Genomic DNA, 15081 nt, shown 5'->3' with positions numbered 1-15081 from the left:
CGCGAAGTGAAACCCTGTAGCGACGGTGTCACCGCTCCCGGTTCCGTGTTTACCTGCCGTGCCCACACGGAATGTTTGTCAGTGCCACCGCCGGCCTGAGCCTGCCCTTACCGTATGGTCACACTGCACACACAACGCCCTTTGCCCTTTATTAACAGCACAAATAATGACGGGGGAAAGCAAAGGGAATCAATTACAGCACCCTTTCTAACCAGCGATCGAAGCCCCGCTGCCTTCATCGAATCACAGAGTGGTTTGGGTTGGAAGGGACCTTAAAGATCACCCGGTTCCAACCCCCCTGCCATCAGCAGGGACACCTGCTTCAAGCTTTGTATGTCAACACCACAATTCATTATTGCATCAAATAAACTTCTCACGCCTTAACTGCTCCTGCTCGTGCTGCTTCAGAGCCAGCACATGCACACAACCCACAGTAAGGAGAGAGACGCCTGGCTGCCAGGATGCCTTCCCTGCTCCGGCACTTCCAAATTTTTCCGTGAATCTCCTCAGTCTCATCTAGGCTGGTGGTGATTACCATGATTCATTAATGGTGATGTTTATCTGAAAAGCACAATAGCTGAGCTGTACAACAAGAAAGGATGTTTCAGCCAGACCGCCTAAAATTCTGCTTTACGTTTTTGTGTACAAATTAATGACTAATAAGCAAATGTGTCTTTGTGTCTGTGCTAAACGTGAAACACTTCAATTCTTTTTAATTAACATGTCTTAACTTGCAGTAACCAGGCCTCGATGACTCCTAGACAGTTTCTCCTTACAAAATCAAGGAAGGCATATGCTTGACAGTCTTAAGATTAAAAAAACAATAAAAAATTTCCTCCCTTAACCCCTCAGCTCACACAGGGGTACTGAGCCACCTGCATCTCCAACCACTTGCTTTCTCCTACCCTCTGGGTTTGCTGACTGTGTAGGTGGCTCATCTGGCTGTGAGAACCTTCAGCAGTCAGCCATGGTTTACCTGGTAAGCCTGAGAATTAACAGTGGTAAATAAAAGCAAGTTAACAGACCAACCTAAAGATAAGCAGGTCGCGTCACTGCACAAGTCTAGGTAAAGACACTCAGCTGCAGGAATGGAGTGATTTATTCCTGGCATTTCTATGACAAAAAACATGCCTGGCTGAGTAACCCTCTTACTTTTCTCTTTGAGGACAGCTGCTGTACCAGAAACTCCCGAGCAAGTGGAGGGATTATAACACCATTGGCTACAGAGAAGGACTTCAGGATTGAGAGGCTGAAGTTTAGGAAACTGGACAGATCACTAAGAGCCAGGCTGGGCACAGGGACCATGGAGCATGGTGAGACACAATCTGTCAGGTGAGGCTCCAGCTTGAGAATTAATGTTTAAGGAAGGGTGGAGACCTCAAAGTCCCCAATCCCTGCTCTCAGTGAGCTCTGACCTGCCTAGGTTCCCACGGACCAGCCAGGCCATGTCTCCACTGTTTTTCAGTGTTGGTCAGCTTGTGGAGACTTGGCAGCAATAGCCAAAGCTCCCATGGGAATGTCCAACAAAGTCTGTCTCAGAAACTTTCCTATATCACTGAGTGAGTCTGTCCAGCCCAAATAAGTCCTTTGCACATTTGTGAGGCCTGGCTGCTTTGGTCTGGAAGCCTGTAAAGCTCAGTTGCTCACCCTCTCTAGATCCACCAAAGAGGCTGAGGAAGTTTAGGCACCTGATCAGAGGCAACAAACCAGCACTTAGCCATTGGCCGCTTTGGTTAGAAAAGCAAGTAAACCTTACTCAGGCCAGAAATTCACAGAGATGCCTACACACTTTAGAAACGGGTCTTATTCACAGGTTTTCCTTGATGTTTGACCTTGGCAAAGGTCAGCATCTGATGCTTGAGGTGGCAGTTTTGTTAGGCAGAGCGTCTTCCACAAGTCTGTTGCCCCATTCCTTTGGAAATGCTGTTCACATGCGAGTGAGACAGCACCAAATATTCTCCCTGTTCTCTTGTGCCAGAAAAAGGGAAGAGGGAGCAGGGGGACCTCAGCTTCTGAGCAGCAAACATACACTGCCCTGTGCAACGGGTTTGACAAAGCGTTGCCTGATCTCTTCAGTAGAGAAAGCCAACCCACGGCGCTAGCAAGGCCACTCTCTGGACTCTTGGGTTTTCTTACAGCCTGCGTTAGACCTGGGAAAGACCCAGATTCTGTGCTGATCCCACTTGCCTTTGATCAGCATGTTGTTTCTGTTGGCAAACACACCTGTTTACGCTCTTTGGGATCCTTAAGCTTTTCTTAGCTCAATAGCTAAATCCTAGGACAGAAGTTTCACAACAGATTTGGTTATGAAATCGCTAGCAATGCTACTGATCTGACCTGTAATTTTATCAAAGATTAAGTTCAATCCACTGACTCCAGTGATGCTGCTGCTTGTAAATGGAAATTCCCTGAGCTCCCATCTGGGCTCTTTCTGCTAATGTGAATAAAGGAGTTGCAACTTTGTTATGGACAGAATATGCCCACTGGCTTTTGTATTTTAAATGAAAGCTTAGGAAAAGACTTCCTGCATTCAGTTGATAAACACAGGCACTGTATTTTTGTCATTTATCTTGCTTATCCAGAACTGCAATAAATAGTAACAAAAAATGGCAAAGAAAAAATCCTGTTAAAATTAAAGATATTCAGTTTTGAGATACATTAATTTCCTCTACCAGTGTCAGAAGGAGGCTTCACTTTTAAGTGAGCTAGATGCTTGTCTTGCCCCCCACGCAATTCCATATGGCAGGCATCCTTGTTACCTGCAGCTTTTCTTGACTCTACTATGATTCTTTGAAGGGGTACATGGGCCAGAGGTGCAGAATCATTTGTATAACTGCTAGCCTAGCATCAAACCATTTTGGCTTCTGTATATACATATATGCAGTCTAAACCTAAAGCAGTGTTTTTCGGGAATTAATTACTATGAAGAAGAAAAATTTTAAAAGTATCAATGAAACAAAAAATAAGCTTTAAACCATCTGAAGGTTAATTTAGCCACATAATGAATGCATGCTTCCCAGGACATGTGCTGGAAGGGGTATCTGCACTTACCCAGCACCTGCCACTGTTGTCCCAAATCTGGGTTCTTCGCCCAGTGTGTGTTGAGCCAATCAACACACTGAGTTGAGACATTTGACATTATTGCTAGTTGGAGAGTATGGTCCCAGGAATTTACTAACAGCCAGTGCACCTCTCAGAAACATACAGGGTCTTTTTTATAAAAACTGTAACAAAGAATAAATTACATGAAAATAGTTGATAGGTTACTTGTACAAAAGTTAGGTTTGAGCATGTCTTAATCTAACTCATTCTACTAGGGTGATCCTACATTATACTAGGGTAGTCCTATATTTACATATAAAATCTCCATCTAGAGGTGTGGGGTTTTAGTATTATAATTACCTAAGGTTATTATAGGATACACTTTTATCTTAGCTTTATTCCACAATCATACACATATTTCTAAGTCGGCAACCATGAAACAGTAAAGTAGAAATTTACAGCTTTCTTATCTTGGAGCTTTCTATGCTGTCTTTGTTCAAGACTAGGTACATTCCAGGGCTTCAAGGTGACCGAGGTCAGGTGCTCTTCCTTCAGTTGTACAAGCCTGACTAATTGCTCAGTTTGGAAACTTTTAACCCTTTCTTTTGACAGCACCACCACTTCCTTCCAGCAGTACACGCAAAGTGCTGCCTTTGTAAAACGCTTCCTGGTTATAATGCCTCCTAATATTTACAAGGTCAATTTCAGCTATAAATAGAGAAGCACACATTTTTTAAATTTTTCTTCCCCACCTATTTTTTTTTTATCCCTGATTTATTATAATCTTCCCCTCTATTATCAAATAATAACCATATAGAACAGCAAGACTAGAATGACCTGTCCATCTCACTCAAGGCTTTCAGACTTGAAAAGCATATTTCTAGGCCCAAAATTAATGCAGAGATCTAAAACCTGTTAACAAATAATCCAACATAGCTCCAGGAGCAATGCTGTGACTCATGCCTGCAGTTCATACAAGGATCTCAAGTTCATACTTGAAAACCCAAGTGGTCGCTGTGTGTCTCTCTGCCATCGCCTCCTGTATTCCCTGCCATACTGATTGTGTGTGGCAATAAGGCGAAGCAGGAACCTGACAGAGGTGACTCTGACTTCCTGGTCTGAGTGTGCCAGGACTGAGAGAGGCGTGAGACATGGTACTGTCCTTACACTCCACGTCTTCTTGTGGAGTTTATACCTCCTGCCTTTCCCTTGCCTTCCTGCGCTGCCTGTCAGCCTGAGTGGGTGAGCGGAGTATAAGAGCAAGACAGCTCCATTCCTTGGACTACCAGAAGGATTTCTGAGCTTCGGGTTCCATTTTCCCTGCTCAGTGTATTTGCTAAGAGAAAAACTTCTTCCTAACATGGCTAATGGGTAAGAGAAAATCATACTAATTCTTCTCTGGGGATGGGATATATTCGTCTGGGAGACGTGTAAAAGGCAGTTATGTGAAATGCAGTGGTGCAATAACCCTGCTTCCTGTTTCTGTTCTGTTTTACTAACTCCTCTCAGCGTAAAAAGTTGGTGAGACAACTGAATCATAAGATGTTTTAGCTAAAATAAGGTGCTGCTAAGATCAGTTTTTGCTTAAACATAGGTGATAACATAGAATCGGGTCTCCAAACATCACCTGCTCGCCCAGGACCCTGACAGGGTCTTTGTTGAGCAACTGCACACTTGTATGTTTGTCCCTTGATCAGGCATTTTCCTTTCCACCTACAATACCTGCCTTATTTATCCTTCTGTATTTCAAATACCAAGTTTAAACTAAGGAAAACATCACTGGACTCGAGTAAAAGACATACACACTGGCATAAGAGGAAAACTGAGATAATTGCTTGTATCCTCTATTAACCATATAACCTGAGGCATGTATTTCACCAATTTGAACCAATTTTTAAAAAAATTATTGGAAAGTCCTTGTAAATGACTGCTTATCAGGTTTTCCAAATGCTTTTCTTCTCTATGTCAAGATTAAAGGTTTTTTAAAAAATTGGGTGTTATTCAAAGGATCTCTGAAGGTAAATTTACTTTACAGAAGATGTTCAAGCAAACCTTCCATGTGACCCATTTCCAATACATGTTTTTCTTGCTTTGATGCTGTTGACTTGCTCACATGACTCACCACTGACCCTTTAATTCTCTTCATGTCTTGAGTATTATAGCAATAAAAGACTTCTTCTTGGGGCAGAATGAAGGTTTCCTACAAGAAAATAATTTAGAAAAACAGGCACACCATCGTGAATGTTTCACTTGAATGCTATAATAAAATGGAGTTGTTAAGATTCTTTTGCTCCAGCTGCACTGCTGGTGCTTTAGAGTTACTATTGCAAAGAGGCTCTCCCAAAAGTTTTCTCAGCTCTTACAAGAGCAGACTGTGTTCTTGCTATTGGGGTGGTGCTTTGTGCATGTAAGCACATCCAAGCAAGACTCCAACTGGACAAAATCCAATTGGCCAGACTTCTTGCACAGAATTAATTTATTCTATGTGAATGCACAAATCTATCCACTAAGAGAGATTTCACCATGGGGAGGGGATTGAGAATTCATGATAAAAACTCTGATTTGAGTCATACATGCAATCCTACTGAAAACCATGGAGGATTTCGTGGATTTGCATTAATGTGTTGAGCTGCTTCTTTTCGAAGTTGTCTCACTCCATATGTGTAAGCTAAGTTTATGGATCTTTTCAAAAGAAACACTGCCCAGAAAGGGTTTTTACAAGATGACTATGTAAGTTGCTAAACAAGTTCTTTGCTTTGGCAAGGATATATTTTTCCTTATTCTAATCCTCAGGTACAATGTGTACAGGTGCTCTGCTCTGTTTGGAAACTAAAGGGACAACAAAAAGGAGAGGAAAAGTCCACGATGATATTGTGGTGGCACCCAGCAGAGGAAAAGGAGAGAAAAGGCTTTTGATTCCTAAGATTAAGTGACTTTGGAGTTTTGCCACACATTTTCTGAATGCAGGAATACATTTAGTATATTTTAAGTATATTTATTAAACAAATATAAGGATTGAAATCTGCAGGTACACTCTTGCTGTAACCCTCTTCTGAGTAGACACCTTGAGCTTGCCGCCATGAGATCATGTGATATTCCATAACATTTCTAGAGGAAGAAAGATCAAGCAACACTCTACAGTCCTTTATAAACACAGGACAAATCTGCCAAGAGCAGATCAAGATCAAACAGTAGGTATTGAAGGGATTACAGATTTCCTGTACCGGTGACTTTTGCCAAAATACATACATACGAAAGTATATGTATATAAAATACTATGTATATGGAACAAAATATTAAAAAAAACCCCTTGAAATCCCCCCTAATATTTCACATACCCTGGATGTCCAACATACAGCAGACTTCTATCTGCCACTGATAGCTACTTCCAAAGTGAAAAATTGTATTAAACATAACATGGCTGTATTCAAACAGATGGGATAAGCTGATGGCAGAGAAGTAGACAGCAGGAGGGTCCAGAACCCAGGAGAAGAGTGATCCAATAAAATTAGGTCAGTCCAAGGTAACATGAATGTAGGCAGCACTTGACGTTTGAAAAACATCTCCGATACTGTTTTGTGAATTTGCCAATCCTGTTCTTGAGACTTCAGCTGAGCTGGTGAAATGAACAATTTTCTGTTTAGTGTTGGTTTATAAGCTCTTTTGAGAAGGAGTTGCTCATCTTCAGACTCTGGAAAGAATGTGGAGGTACAGCTAAAAATAAAGAAAATGCTGCTATTGGTGGCTTCTGTGATATGCCGTGAGGCTAACTCCCCATGAAGTTGAGCAGGTGCCTTGTTTGGGCTGCACAGCCAGTGTTGATAATGTGATGCCACAAGCCACACTTCTGCTGTATAATCAGAGCCTGGGGTTTGGGCAAGGGCTGAAGGTAGCACCTCTGTGACAGCTTCCTTTTGCTCCACTGCAAGATCCACACAAGTACTGGTTCCAAGCAAAAAATCTTCCTTCGTATTTGTGTTTAGTCCTAGCAACAAACATTTCCTTTGGCTTCTATACACGAGAATTTTTAGTCCTTTTCCTTCTTTCAGATGCTGAGACCTATTCAAGCCCAGTTTAAAATTCAAGTGATCTTGTAGATTTTCCATTACCAACGATCTCAAAGTATCACAGAGCCTGAGTGAAAATGGGCTGAGCGTCTCTAGCGCAGCTGAGGTGTGTGATGTCTTGGGTTCCCAGCTGCAGGCAGGCTGAGGTGTGCCAGACAAAGTCCTTATGGTTGTCTGCCCTGCCCTTCTGTAGGACGTTGCTTTCCCCATGATAAATAATACTGAGTATAATATGAGTATCATGTATGTTCTTTATGTTCCTCAGCTGCTGCAGCTTATCCTCTGGTGCATTAATGTACACTGGCTGCTTCTGGCTCTTAACTCAGGGATATGAATTCCTTTGGGCAACAATCTCTCAAGGCGTTAAGCGCAGATTGCTTATGTTTTTCAGGATTTTAATCTTAGGCTGTATGAATTCCATCCCACAGTTACACAGACAATTCTGGAGAAAAAGGATTGCTCAAAAATGTGAAAGAAAAAAGTCTCAGTTCTCCAGGCACAGTTTGTTACTTTCTTTCAACATGGAGCTTAGACCCACAGATTCTGAGCCAGCCACAAAGTACAGTCCAGAAGAGAAGGCACATAAAATCTTGCTGTACTGCTTTGTAGTAATTTAACTAGCAAAAAAAAAAACCAACCCCAAAACCTCCAAAAAACCCAAACCAGGACTTCTAGATTATTCTCCCACCATTTGATTAATGCTCTCTTTTCTGCTATGACTTCTATTCCCTCCTTGCCAACAATGGGGCAGGTGCCCACCTGGCTCACTTTTAGCTCTTCCTGGCTCTCAAGCTGTGTCACATCAAGACTGCCACGTCAGAAGACTTGTTTATGAACTTACCACAATATTTGTTTGTCCTTTCTGACAGAGAGCATGGAACTTGCCACTGGCTGGAGGATGCAACAAGTATCTCCATCCTGGGCAGAACAGAAGGAGAATGTATAACAGAGTTGGGCTTTTAGATGCCTTGGTTCCATCTGGGAGAACCAATTGTTAAATACATGGCAAGTTGCCCAAATGGCTATTTGAAAATGTCCATTGTTGACAAATTTCTGCACTTTTTTTCTTTCCTTGAGAACTTCTGCTTTGGAGGAGAAATTCAAAATTATCAAGCAGTTCTTCTCTGGGCTTTGATGCATGTGCTGATTTATAAGTGATTAATTCAACTGTCAGTTATTCAAAGATTAATCCACTTATCTTTCTTCTCCACTCTGTTCTTTTGTCTTGATGTTAAGTGTTAGTTTGGACATAATGCCCTTGAAACTGGAGTTACCTTTGTGTGGTTCATCACAATAACAACCCTTCCTAAATCTTGCTGACAGATGGATGGATAGACTTCTGAAAACCATACACTATTATGCAGGACAAAATTCCATTTAAATGAGGAAAGAACCAGCCTGGGTAGGTTCGTATGTGCATCAGAGATCAGCGCATGAGAGAGTTTTATTATAGGCAGACCCGGTGTTTAGAGTCTTAGTCATCCTTCATCACGCTAACTTTATGTTAGAAAAACCATGTGTATGGGCAAAGGAAAGCCTCTCTAGTGGGGAGTTTTACAGGAAAAAGGCAGGAAGAGTTGTATATAAGAATGCTGCTAGAAAAGCATCACAGCAAGAATTCTTTGCTTCCTGTTTTGTTGTGTAGTGTTGCTGCACACTGCTAACAATCTCCTGCTCACTTCTGCTTTGTACATAGAATTCTCCTGAATGAAACGCCACTTCTTCATTTTTTTTTCAGTGCATGGAAAACCGCAGGAAGAACTTTGTTAAAAAATACTCCAAGGAAAGAGCCTTTCCTAAACTTAGGAGAAGCCAGTGCCGCACAGCCAGGTGACAGTGCTGTCCAGGACAACGCAGCCAGACACCTGTTTCACAGCGTAAATGAAGAACGCCTGAAGAGCATACAAACTTTTGCAAGTGAGACCCATTCTTTTGTTAATGGTGCAAATGACATTAAAAATCCATGTTAGTTTTTATGTGTTTGCCTTGAATACAACTTATATAATTTGCATTTTGGTGAGGATCATCAGGCCATGTGTCATTTAAGGGTAGTTTCCACAACACTTGCATGGAGGTTACCTGTAGCCTCAGGAAGAACTATCCTTTTGTGCCTTAGCCAAAATCTGAAGTTCTCTGTGGTTCTTCCACTACAAAGTGAAATGGATGAGACTCTTGTCATTGCTTTGATGTTATTCCATGTACTGAAAAATATGCCCAAGTCATCTTTCCTCCTTTGCTCACAGCTTCTAGCCCTTTCAAATAGCACTACTTCTTGTATTTCTGTTGGAGGCTATACTTCAAGCATGTCTGTGAATGTAAGCTTCCTTCCCTGATTTTTCTTTTCCCCAGATAGATTTACATTAAGCTAATGGAACAGCTATCATAATGGTGAGCACCATTTTCCCCTGTTCCCCCTCACTCCTCTCTAAGCCACACTCTCTTAAGCCACTAAGTCCCTTCAGCTCACTAACCTGGCAGGAAACTACTTAGGTTTTTGACCACAAGTATTTTTTCTGTCAGCTGGGTTTGCTGAATCATCCCCCAGAGTCCACTGAGTGTCAGAGCACAAGTAGATGAAGTGACAGGAGGGAGCAGGTAGCAAGAGGGGTGCAAAGGAGAAAACTAACCCATCCACTCAGTGGCCACATGCTCATGCTCAAGCCTTATCTCATATAGATTCATGCTGTTATTCCTCTACTGAAGTAATGACCATCAAGCTGCCTGCCAGCAGAGCTTAAGTTCATAAGCCTATGTCTGTAATTTTAGTGGTCAAGTATGATTTGTTTTGGTAGAAGGCCATTATTGCTTCAGGACTTGGTTTCATAAGGAAGCTCGGTAGCGAGCTGTTTATCTTAAAAGGAACTACAACAGTGGCTGGCCTTGAGTCACCTCTAGACCTACACCTAACAGTATAACAAAGAATGAAATTTGATGTATAAAGGAGTGTCTTTCTCTAAGGGCTGTCAAGGCGTATTATATGGCATCTTTTTATAATAGCAGTCTCTAATGATGGGATCACAGGTATGATGAGGCATATGGCCTGTTCATCAGGATAAGCATGCTAAAAGTTTATCTTTTTCTGCAGCCTTTATTTCCTTATTGGACAATTATGAGACATCAACCGGTGTAGCAGAAGTAGTGACTCCAGAAGAAATAGTTGAAAACAATTGTTTTCTTGATGCTATCTTAGCGACAGAAGTAATGAAATTAAGTAACACAGATCTTTTTCAGTCACTGAAAACACTGAATTAAAAAGTAAACTGTGTATGTATCTTGATTTTCTATCCTTCAGCTAGCTCATGAATATCTGCTTAAAAAAAAACCTAGCAAAGCCAAACCTTGCCAATTTCAAACATCAGCTCTATGACATCTGGTTCCAGCTCTATGCCAGGAAAGAAGGAGACAGGTATGTTTGATGGATATGGCCCCTGATAATCTCTACACTATTCTGATTTAGGCAAATATAAGTCTGAGTTCCATCTGGAACATAGAACTGGAAGATAGTCTTAGAATATGGCCTAAATCAGGTGTTCAGTGCTCCCATGCAGATCATGTTTAAAGACTTACTGATCAGCTACTAACAGTATTGACCCTTCAGGTACACCACTGATTAATTGCCTCCAGCTGCACTTTGTGTCCCTAATCACAGACCTTTAACTGCAGACATTCATTCACTTTTCAGCCCACCACGTCATCCACTTTTCTAATCTGTGCTTCATCAGTTTGTCTATTAGGCTGTTATGGCAGACAGTGTCAGAAGCCTTGGGAAAATCTGGATAAGCAGCAGCGATGCATCTGTGGCATTTACTAGCAACCTTGATCATCAAATACAAATTTAGACTTCACGGCTAAATTTCATTGCAAGTTTTGTGCAAAGTAAGAAAGAAAACCCAACAAATCCAGACCAAAAAACCCCCAAACCTGCTCACAAATCAACCTAAGCAAGCTTGTGCATCTTCTTGCCTTTTACCTCTGCCAATTTGAACTATTTAAACACATAAAAGACCTATATATTATTCTTTTGTTTATTACAGATCTGATTCTTGTGGTTTTGAACATGTTTTTGTTGGAGAAACAAGACATGGTAAACAGATCTTAGGTTTGCACAACTGGGTGCAATTTTACCTTCAGGAAAAGTGCAACCAAATTGACTACAAGGGATATGTCACTCGGAAGAACAAAACCAAGGTAAGAACAAGCAGGGTACCTTTGTGAATAAGGCAAATGGATCCAGAGATAAAAGCTGTGGTAACAAATCAAGGAACAATGATGCAATCATAGGCTCAACTGCTTTGAACCTAATTTCCCCAGGTATACGTAAGCAGAAGAAATACTAGCACGCCCTCAAGTCCAGCTTCTTTCTTTGCAAAAACTATTTTTAAAAGTAGTGCTGGTGTTTACAGAATCGCAACACTGCTGAAGCTTAATTGAGATAAATAATCACATATGCCCCAGAGGACAGGGAAAAGGCTGTACTCCAAATGTAGCACCCGGGAAAGCAAGGATGACTGAACCTTGCAATGCCCTCAAAAATCTAGAGTCAGAAATTGTGTCTCTCTGGTCACAGCTGCGTTGGAGATTATTCTGTTGTTTTTTTTTATGCTTTCAGCCTGACAAAGATGACCAAGTTTTGAGCATCCAGTTCAGCTGGAAGGGCTCGGTCCAGGCAATTGGAAGCACTTTTATTGGTGTCAGCCCAGAGTTCGAATTTGCCCTTTACACCATCATTTTCCTACTGGCTGAAGAAAGAGTCACACGTGAAACGGTGAAGATAGAGCAGTATGAACTACAGATGGTTGTTTGCCGCCATGGGCATCACATTGGAACAGCGTATCCAGTACTCCTCAGCACCAGTAGTGAAGACTAGTAGTTAGAGTGACCAGGCAACATTTCTTTTTTTTTGGGGGGGAGGGTGCACATGGGACTGGACAGCAGAGTAAGTTGATGCATTGTTTTATACAACTTATTTCAAGTAACACTGATGACTCACTCACTTTTGGTCTGCAATGGAGAGTCTAATTAAGAGTGTATCATGGCTCAGTGTCTGACAAACCTTGAAAAGTACTCCTGCTCATATTAAAGCCTGGATCAAACTTACATCAGTCTTCTTTCATATATGATGACACTGTACTTTTTGGCAGATCATGGAAGTTAGGAAAAGGCTACATTAAAATTGATACAAATATTTCTCTTATTTGTTAGCTATGGCATATCAGAAAGAGCAATAACTCCACATTGCTTACATATGGCCTTCCAGAAAAGAAATTTGATTTGGCACCAGCAGAACCACACAACGTTTTCTTCTTCTCTCTTCATTTCATAAGAGGTTAATTTCAAATTCATTTTTACAATTACAGTGCCCTGGGCACACAGGAAAAACAATCAAATGTGAAAATGGTCATCAGGTTAACAGCGGGTTCCATTGGCTTAGCCCACATTTTCCAGAAACCACAGTTGGCTTTATCTCACCTAACTTTAAAAGTCCATGGTATAGGCACCTGTGTTCCTATTACAGGCAGTGATGCCTGCAGTCGCTTACCTGCTTGTGTAATCTGCATTAGGGTTAGATGAATGACCCCGCATAATCCATTGACTAGATCCCCTGTGACAATAATCAGATGTCACTGGGGACACTTGTCCTAGTCCTAGACCTGGTCACTGGTCCTTCTACTGATATGGACATGTCTGCCTCTCTTCTTCCAAAACGTGTTCAATAATCCAGTAAAAGGAAGATGATGCTTTTCTTTCTCATACCAATGCAGAAACAGGCAGATGCTGAGATTTCTCCAGCAAAGCAAGGCTCTTTACTCACACTGGTAAAAGAACTGCTTTTGGCTATTTGTTTTCCCGAAGAGGACCAAAAAAGTCAGCGTATCACTGTGGAATGTAAAACAGCAGAAAAGATAATTTGAAATAAAATACCTTTGGAAAACAAGAAAAACTTTACACTGAGCCACACAGGGATTTAAAATGTTTTCCATTTCTTAAAGCAATTTTCATATACTCCCAGTCTCCCAAAATTTCACCAGCCATATGAATCTTTACCACCCAGGGAATTTGGTCCTAAGCTCCTCTGAACCATGTCCTATAGCACTGGCTGGCATTTATTTACATACATAGAAATGCTACAGGCAGCAAGCCAAGGGTTCCTTGAACTGTTGACACTACACGAGAGGCTTTTCAGCCCCAATACAATTGAGAGAACAGCAACAGAGGAGCAACTGATGGGCACCGATGAACAAGTTCACCTTTGCCTGCAGCATCAAGGGCTACTGAAGGACAACAAGAGAGTCACAACTCAGTTTCTAGTGTTTATTTGAAGCTCGTAGGATTTGAGGCAGATATCGGACAAGGCACAAAAGCACTGAGCTGTCGCACAGAATACCTGCTCTGTGGAAGGTGAAAGGCACTCATTTCCTTCAGGTTGGGGAACATCTCTGCAGCCAAGGGCCCAAAGGTCACATTGCAGGCCTTGACTGCTCTTCAGAGTTCTTCATCTTTGCACATGTGGCAGGGCAGAACTGAGAATACAGCTGAGCCAGCAAAGCCTGAGACGTGATCTCCAACCTTGCCCCGTGGCTCAATTTGTTCCATACGTGCACTGCATAGGTGTTATTAAAGAGATGGTGAAGCTCTGAGGAGCTGATTGCTTCAAACAACTTCTGCCAGTCTGCCCAGTGAATAGGATAAAAGGCTTCAGGGGAAAGAGCACTCACACCTTTGCAGCTCATGTTGTTCTGGATATCACTGATGGAACACCACTTCTTGAAGACACGTGTTAGGAGCTGTGGGCCCTGGTTCCCCCAGATCCAGCTGTTGTAGTTCTCCACAAAGTCCTGCATACAAAGTGCCATGAACTCATGCCTTGGTTTAAAGGACAAAAAAGCCCCATTCAGTAAATACTTAGACTGCATACCAAGGGCATTGGTGAGGTTCTTCAAGTTCCTCAGCACAATGAAGTCTGTGTCCAGGTAGATGCCACCAAACTTCCACATGATGGCAATTCTGCAGGCATCAGACAGAACGGGTAAGAAGAAAGGTTCCTTCTGGTGCTCAGACTGCAAGTACCACTTTGCCAGAGGTGTTCCAGAGAAAAGCTCTGGCAAGTCCAGGGGCCGGATTTCCACGTTGGGGAAGCAGCTCAGCAATGAAAAGCCCCAGTGGTTGGGTAAGGAGGCGTTACTGTTTGCCAAACCTTTCATGAGCACCACGACCCTTGTCTCGGGGTGCGTCCTGGCCGCTGACTCCACAGAGCATGTGAACAGGTAACTTGGACTAGTTTGCTCTGAGGTCTCCACAAAAAATATGTTCCCTGTTAGAGGACGGGGCCTGCCAGCAGTGGGATGGGGAAGGCAAGGAAAAAACTGTTCACACCTGCTTTGTGGAGGCAAGCTGTAGAGCTGGCCCTCAGCGTCCTCCCCAGTTCTCCAGTAGAACATAACAGAGGCAAAGAACACAAATGAAATGGTGACAATAAACAGAGCCCTGAGCTTGTGGCTCAGCACCACTGTGGTCAGTTTTGGCAGGCAGATGGACATCCTGGGCAGTCTCTCTCCTGGTAGAGCCTGCTCTCCCAAGACAACCGTCGTGATCTGAAGGGGAGGAAAGAAAAAAAAACCACTGACAGGCAAGGCAGCACATCATGAGCACTGGGACAGTGCCACAGCAGAACAGAACTCTCCCTCTGTCACCTCAGGCCAGCATGCTTCAATTATGCCTTTTGTCACTTCTCAAACAGTCTGGCTTCTCTGTATTTTCATAAAGCCTTTGGATCCCTCTCTTTCAAGCACAAAATACGGACAATCTCTCCTTTCTGTACATCACAAACCAAGACTGATCCTCAGTTCTTTCCACCACGTATATTGTCCATGTAAGCTGTGCTTGCCACCTGAAGGATGTACAGCATTTGACACACAAATGGCACACCTTCATGGCAGCGCACAACAAACTTGAGAAACAGCATTAGAGACCT

The 15081-nt window shown here is 42.4% G+C and overlaps 2 protein-coding genes across 2 annotated transcripts; one reads left to right on the top strand and one right to left on the bottom strand.

Moving 5' to 3' along the window:
• Positions 1-71: 71 nt before the first annotated feature.
• On the top strand, positions 72-11976 carry LOC104520897 (poly(U)-specific endoribonuclease-A-like). The gene is given in 8 exon segments (XM_029083676.1): positions 72-112; positions 1171-1332; positions 8848-9026; positions 10195-10320; positions 10406-10431; positions 10433-10515; positions 11144-11297; positions 11719-11976. Coding segments are annotated over 8 exon segments (1029 nt in total).
• Positions 11977-13567: 1591 nt separating this feature from the next.
• Positions 13568-14683, bottom strand: LOC104520896 (lactosylceramide 4-alpha-galactosyltransferase). The gene has a single exon (XM_010162712.1). The coding sequence runs from the start codon at positions 14645-14647 to the stop codon at positions 13568-13570; it is 1080 nt and encodes a 359-aa protein (XP_010161014.1). The 5' UTR covers positions 14648-14683.
• Between the last annotated feature and the right edge of the window lie 398 nt (positions 14684-15081).

This window comes from Antrostomus carolinensis, unplaced genomic scaffold (genome assembly GCF_000700745.2).
Source record: "Antrostomus carolinensis isolate BGI_N321 unplaced genomic scaffold, ASM70074v2 scaffold19612, whole genome shotgun sequence".
Taxonomy (NCBI): Eukaryota; Metazoa; Chordata; class Aves; order Caprimulgiformes; family Caprimulgidae; genus Antrostomus; species Antrostomus carolinensis.
Note: the sequence above shows the minus strand (reverse complement) of the source record. Positions and strands in the feature narration are given on the sequence as shown.